Here is a 6,640-nt window from a genome sequence, read left to right on the forward strand (position 1 = left end):
GGACACAGCGGGGACATGAGGGGATGCAGGGGGGGGAATATTTGGGGACATGGGATGCTTTGGGACACAGCAGGGACACCAGGAGACACTTTGGGAGGCCATGGGACACTTTGGGACACAATGAAGGTGCTGTGACACACGAGGGGTACTTTTGAACACAAGGGGACGCTTTGGGACAGGAGGGGACTCCTTGAGACACAACGAAAACACTTTGGGTCACAGCAGTGGGGACACTTTGGGACACAACAAGGACACTTTGGGATGCAGCAGGGACACTTTGGGACATGAGAGGATGCTTTGGGACATGAGGGGACTATTTGGGACACGACAAAGACACTTTGGACACAAAGGGACACTTTGCGATGCAGTGGTGACACTTTGGGCTAGAGCAGGGCCACTTTGGGACACAGCGGGACAGTCTGGGACACTTTGGGACATGATAAGGACACTTTGGGACACAGCGGGGACACTTTGGGGCACTGTGGGGACACTTTGGGACATGCGGGGACATTTCGGGACACGATGAGGACGCTTTGGGACACAGCAGGGATACTTTGGGCCACAGCAAAGACACTTTGGGACACTGAGGGGCACTTTGGGCCACTTTGGGCCGCAAAAAGGACACTTTGGGATGCAGTAGGGACACTTTGGGACATGAGGGGACTATTTGGGATGCAACTAAGACACTTTGGGACACAAGGGGACATTTCAGGACACTCTGGGACACTTTGGGACACAGCGGGGACACTTTGGGGCACTGCAGGGACACTCGGGGACACTTTGGGACACAGCGGGGACACTTTGGGACATTCGGGGACCCTCGGGGACCCTCGGGGACACGCCGGGGCGCGGCGGCGCGGCGGGCCGGGCCCGGGGCGGCGGCGCGGGGGCGGGCGGGGGCGGGCGGCGGGCGGCGCCGGGGCCCCTCGGGGCGGGCGGACCCGGCGCAGCCCCAGCCCCGGCCCCGGCCCCGGTCCCGGCCCCGCGCGGCGCCGTCGCCCCCCGCCCCGGCCTCCATCTTGTGCGCGGCCGCCGCGGCGCGGCTCCAGGTGCGGCGGGCGGGACCGGAGCGGGGGGACGGGGGGGACGGGACGGCGGGGCCGCCCCCGCGCGGGCCTCCACCGCCGGGAGGCACCGGGCCCCGCCGCCCCCCGGCACGGTGTGGGGAAGGGACGGGGGGGGCGACGGGACCCAGGAGCGACCCCCCCCCCCCCCCGCCCCGCCGGGCTCCCGGAGCGATTCTGCCCCCCCCCCCCTCCCCGGGCTGTGCGGGACCCCCGGAGCGACCCCCCCCCCCCCGCGGGGACTCCCATGCGGGACCCCCACAAGTGCTTCCCCTCCCCCCCCCGCTCCCCCGGGGCTCTGCGGGACCCCAGGAGCCATCGATCCCCCCCCCTCGATCCCCCCCCCCCTTGAAGCCGTGCAGGACCCCGGGGAGCCCCGGCAGCCCCCCCCCCCCCCCCCGCCCCACACTCTTCCCTATGGCGCAACGGGAACGATTTGCCCCAGCAGCTCCAGGCTGGGGGGGGGGGGGAACGAAGCCGCCCCCCCCCCCCCCGGTGCTCGGCGCTGCGCAGGCAGGAGCCGCCCCCAACGCAGCCATGGGGGGGCCGGGGCCGCCCCCCCCCCCAGCGCCTCCCCCCCCCGTGGGCACCAAGGGGTTACGGCTCCGAATCGGCTTTAGTGGCCCAAATCCTCCCTTGGAGGGAGGAGGGGGGGGGAACGGGGGGGGGGTGCAGGGATTTAGGCACTAATCCCAGTGGGAACCGCGGTGGGAAGGAGGTGAGCGGGCCGGTGACACCGCGGCCACGTCCCCAGCGCCGTGGGGGCCAACCTGCCGCGGGAGCTGGCCCCCCCCACGGGGCGCCCCGTCTGGCAAACTTGCCCCCCCCCAAAAAAAAACAGGGGGGGGAAGCGGGCCAGCGGGACGCACCAACTTGCCCCCCTCCCAAAAAAACAACCAGGGGGGGAAGCAGGCCAGCGGGACACGCCGGAGAGCGTCGGCACGAGGCGAAGGGCTGGGGGCGAGCAAGGGGGGGGGGCGAAGCCATCCGGGAGCCCCGACGGAGGGGACGGAGGGGACAGGGGCCCCCCCGTGTCCCGCCGGCAGCCGGCGAGGGTGGAGCGAGAGCGGCGGCGTAAAGGTCAGGAGCCGGCGACGCTGGCCCGGCTGGCGGCTGCGGAAGTGGCACCGTCGCCGTCGCCGGCGGGCGCTGGCGGCTCGCAGGTAGGGAGGGCTGGGGGGGTCCCGTGTCCCCCCCGCAGCTGGCCGGTCCCATGGAGCCGGGGGGTTGCGGGGGTCCGGCAGCCCCGCGCGGGACCTCGGGGACGCGGAGGGGCCGAAGCGGCGGCGCGGGGTTGGTGGCACCTGGGCCCTGGCCGGGCTGGATGTCCTGCGTCGCCGGAGGGAGCGGGGTCCCCGCCGCCCGCTGGGGGGGGCAGCAGCTCCATAGGGGCTGGGGCTGGCTCGGGGGGGCGGCAGCTCCATAGGGGCTGGGGCTGGCTGGGGCTGGGCGTCTCTACGGTTCCGGTAGGGACTGGGCTCTGGGTGTACCTACAGCCCCCTATAGACTGGGCTCTGGGTGTACCTACAGCCCCCTCTAGACCAGGCTTTCGGCATCCCCACAGCCCCCTATAGACCAGGCTCTGGGCATCCCCACAGCCCCCTATAGACTGGGCTCTGGGTGTACCCACAGTCCCATATAGGCCAGGCTCTGGGCATCCCTGCAGCCCCCTATAGACCAGGCTCTGGGTGTACCTGCAGCTCCATATAGACTGGGCTCTCGGCATCCCCGCAGCCCCCTATAGACCAGGCTCTGGGTGTACCTACAGCCCCATATAGACCAGGCTCGCGGCATCCCCGCAGCCCCCTATAGACTGGGCTCTGGGTGTACCCGCAGCCCCATATAGACCAGGCTCTGGGCATCCCTGCAACCCCATATAGACTGGGTCTGGATGTCTCCAGAACCCCATATAGGACCAGGCTCTGGGCATCCCCGCAGCCCCCTATAGACTGGGCTCTGGGTGTACCCACAGCCCCATATAGACCAGGCTTGCGGCATCCCTGCAGCCCCATATAGGCCGGGCTCTCGGCATCCCCGCAGCCCCATATACACTGGGCTCAGGGCGTCCCCACCACTCCGTATAGGCAGGGCTGTGGGCCTCCCCGCAGTCCCGTATAGGCTGGGTTGGGGGTGTCCCCACAACCCCGTATAGCCTGGGCTCTCGGCATCCCCGCAGCCCCGTATAGACTGGGCTCAGGGCGTCCCCACCACTCCGTATAGGCAGGGCTGTGGGCCTCCCCGCAGTCCCGTATGGGCTGGGTTGGGGGTGTCCCCACAACCCCGTATAGCCTGGGCTCTCGGCATCCCCGCAGCCCCGTATAGACTGAGCTCTGGGCGTCCCCGCGCCCCCATATAGGCTTGGCTCTGGGCGTCCCCGCAGCCCCCTATGGGCACCGGCCGGGTTTTGCACAAGAGATTTGGAAGAAGAACCAAGGTGGGGGGGGGGGCGGGGGGGGGGTTCCCGGCAGCCCCGTCATCCGCGCTCGCCCTCCTCCGGAAGGCTGGGAAAGCTGCCGGAAACCGGGCAAGACACGGTGGGGCTGGAGCAGGTGACGCCTCCCGCGGACCTCGTGAGATGGCTTCCCGGCTTGCTCGGCGGCCACCACCACCACCGCCGCCGCCACCGCGGCTCCCCCGTCCTCCTTCCCCGCCGCCGCCGCCATGCCCTGCCTTCTCCCCCCCCCTCGCAGACACCGCGTTCCCGAGGGCGCCGGGATGGAGCCGCGCGCGTGAAGGAGCCGGAGCGATGGAGACGGTCGTCATCGTGGCCATCGGCGTGCTGGCCACCATCTTCCTGGCCTCCTTCGTGGCGCTGGTCGTGGTTTGCCGGCAGCGCTACTGCCGGCCCAAGGACCTGCTGCACCACTACGACACCAAGTGAGCGGCGCCGCGGGCTCGGGTGGCTCCGTCCGAAGGGATCCCGCGTCCCCCCTGCTCAACCGGGCTTGTCCCCATGACCAGGTTCCTCGGGGCCGTGGTGGCTCGGAGGGTGGGGGCACGTGGCGGTGGGTGCCCCAAGCCCTCAGGCTCGGCGGGGTGCTGCTGGGTGTCTTGGCACCAAGGTGTCTCCTCCAAGTTGAGGGGTCCTGGGGGCTGGAAAGACCTTGGAGACCCCAAGCAAGGATGGAGAGGTGTCACCGATGGGTGCCCCTGCCCATCGTGGTGGCCCAACATCTCCAGCACGTGCCCCGAGGTGGCTGCACCCCCCCTGCCATCGCTCGTCCCCCAACGTTTGCACGTGTCCCGCTGCAGGCCCATCGTGGATCTCATCGGGGCCATGGAGACGCAGTCGGAGCCCTCCGAGCTGGAGCTGGACGACGTGGTGATCACCAACCCCCACATCGAGGCCATCCTGGAGAACGAGGACTGGATCGAAGACGCCTCGTAAGCCTTGCGTCCGCTCCGAGTGCCCCGTTCCCGCCTCCCGGCCCCGAAGCAATGCCGCTTCCCACAGCGGCAGGTGGTGTCGGGGGTCAGAGCACCCTGATTTGGGGGCGCTGAGGTCCAGGCCAGCTCCGCTGGGTGCCCTGCCATCCCCTGCCTCATCTCGCTCCCTGGTTCCGTGCAAAATCCCTTCTGAGTCTCCGCTTGGGACAAGTCGCTTCCCGGCCCTGGAAACCCAGGAGCAGCTTGGGGATCCCTTTGCAGATCCTGGCAGTGGGGGTGTCCTGGGCATTGGTGACATGCGGGACACGGGTGGAAATGCCGCGGGCTGCTTTGGAGGTGGCATCTCCGCCGGGATGGGGGGGTGGGCAGCGTGCGGGGGGGGAAGAATGCCCGAATTCACGCCCTCTTCCTCCTCCTCCTCCTCCTCCTCCTCCTCCTCCTCCTCCTCCTCCTCCTCCTCCTCCTCCTCCTCCGCAGGGGCCTGGTCGCGCACTGCATCGCCATCCTGAAGGTGAGCGTGGGGGGGGGGGGGGGCCGAGCGAGGGGCCCGTGGCGCCCCGGCCTGGCCCCCCCCCAACCCACCTCCCGCCCTCCTCCCCCAGATCTGCCACACGCTGACCGAGAAGCTGGTCGCCATGACCATGGGCTCGGGGGCCCGCGTCAAGTCGCCCGCCAGCCTCGGGGACATCGTCGTGGTGGCCAAGCGCATCAGCCCCAGGTGCGGCGGGAAGCGGAGGGGGGGGGGGACGGATTCGGAGCCGCCTGGGTGCGATGCTGGGAGGGGGGGCAAGCTGGCCGGCACCCGGGTCCGTGTGACACCGCCCCCCCCCCCCCGTGACAGTAGGGGACAAGGTGGTGGCCCCCCAGTAGGGTTTGTGCTCCCGAATCCTTCGGGTGCTTGGAGAAGGCCATGGGTGCGCTGGGGGGGGGTGGGGGGTGTCCGCCTCCTCTTTGCAGGGTGCTGGAGCCCCCCCATGAAGCTGGGGGGTCCAAGCCAATTCCCGGAGAGCTTCCTGGGGTCCCTTGGGTGCTGAGCGCCACGGGCTGACCCCTGTCCCCCCCCCCCTCGCAGGGTGGACGACGTGGTGAGATCCATGTACCCGCCGCTGGATCCCAAACTGCTGGATGCCAGGTCAGGTGCTGTGGGGGGGTCGGCGGGTCCCCAAGGTGTCCCCCTCGGTTCCGCCCGTCCAGGGGGACGGAGGGGGGTCCAAAAAGTCATGGTGGGTGGGGGGGGGGGTCACTCTGTGATGCTCCGGCCCCGAATCGCGTGCTGCCGGTGGGGAAACTGAGGCACGGCCAGGGTGACGACGCAGCCACCGGTGGCCCCGCTACCCCCCCCCCCACCCGGGGGTGTCCAAGCCCCCCGAAAACACCAGGGCTGCCTGAAGCGGGGTGGGGAGGGGGGGGTCGGGGGGGGGGGGTCTCCTTCCTCCGGCAGCGGCTGACCCGCCGCTCGCCCCCGCAGGACCACGGCGCTGCTGCTCTCCGTGAGCCACCTCGTCCTGGTGACCCGCAGCGCCTGCCACCAAACCAGCGGCATGGACTGGATCGACCGGTCCCTGTCGGCGGCCGAGGAGCACGTGGCCGTGCTGCGGGAGGCGGCGCTGGCCGCCGAGCCGGAGCGGGCGCTGCCGGGCGCCGAGAGCTTCCTGCAGGAGCAGTCGGCCATCTGAGGGCCACCGCCGCCGCGTCCCCGTCCTCGTCCCCCCCTTCCCTTCCCTTCCCTTCCCTGCCGCGCCGCCCCCAGCAATAAACCGCTCCCGGATCCCGGCGTGCCCGTCTGTGCGGGGGCAGCGGGTAAACCGAGGCACGCAGCAGCCTCAGTTTTGGGGGGGGGGGTGAGCCCGGCTCGGCCGTGCCTCGGTTTACCCCTCGCGAGGGGTTTTGGGGAAGGGCGCGGGGCGGGAGGGGGCCCAGCTGGCCCCGGCTGCTCTGCGGTCCCGACTTCTGCTTTCGCAGGGCGGGCGCTTCCCTCGCCGCTCGGGCCGGCAGGAAGGCGAGGGCGGAGGGGCGGCCAGGCCGGGAAAGACAGGAAAAGTCGCCGTCCCTCGGCACCCCGTCGTCCCGGCGCCAGGCACCCGGCACAGCCCGTTCGGAGGCCGCCCCCCCCCCGGGGACCCCCGTGGCCGGGGTGCAGGCCCTGCTAACCTGCCCCAGCCCTGGCAGAATCCCAGCCCTGACCCCAG

The 6,640-nt window shown here is 70.6% G+C and overlaps 1 protein-coding gene across 2 annotated transcripts; it reads left to right on the plus strand.

The window, feature by feature from the left end:
- Positions 1-945: 945 nt before the first annotated feature.
- TMEM98 (transmembrane protein 98) lies at positions 946-6,261 on the plus strand. 2 transcript variants are annotated; one of them, XM_067311969.1, is made up of 7 exons: positions 946-1,049; positions 3,755-3,941; positions 4,317-4,448; positions 4,929-4,962; positions 5,054-5,169; positions 5,524-5,583; positions 5,920-6,261. In XM_067311969.1, the coding sequence occupies exons 2-7, from the start codon at positions 3,811-3,813 to the stop codon at positions 6,125-6,127; spliced, it is 681 nt and encodes a 226-aa protein (XP_067168070.1). In that variant the 5' UTR covers positions 946-1,049; positions 3,755-3,810; the 3' UTR covers positions 6,128-6,261. The 2 variants fall into 2 exon arrangements, with proteins under 2 accessions (XP_067168070.1, XP_067168071.1); XM_067311970.1 differs by lacking the exon at positions 946-1,049 and adding an exon at positions 2,051-2,227.
- The last annotated feature ends 379 nt before the right edge of the window (positions 6,262-6,640 follow it).

The sequence above is a fragment of the Apteryx mantelli genome, chromosome 28 (genome assembly GCF_036417845.1).
Source record: "Apteryx mantelli isolate bAptMan1 chromosome 28, bAptMan1.hap1, whole genome shotgun sequence".
Lineage (NCBI taxonomy): Eukaryota > Metazoa > Chordata > Aves > Apterygiformes > Apterygidae > Apteryx > Apteryx mantelli.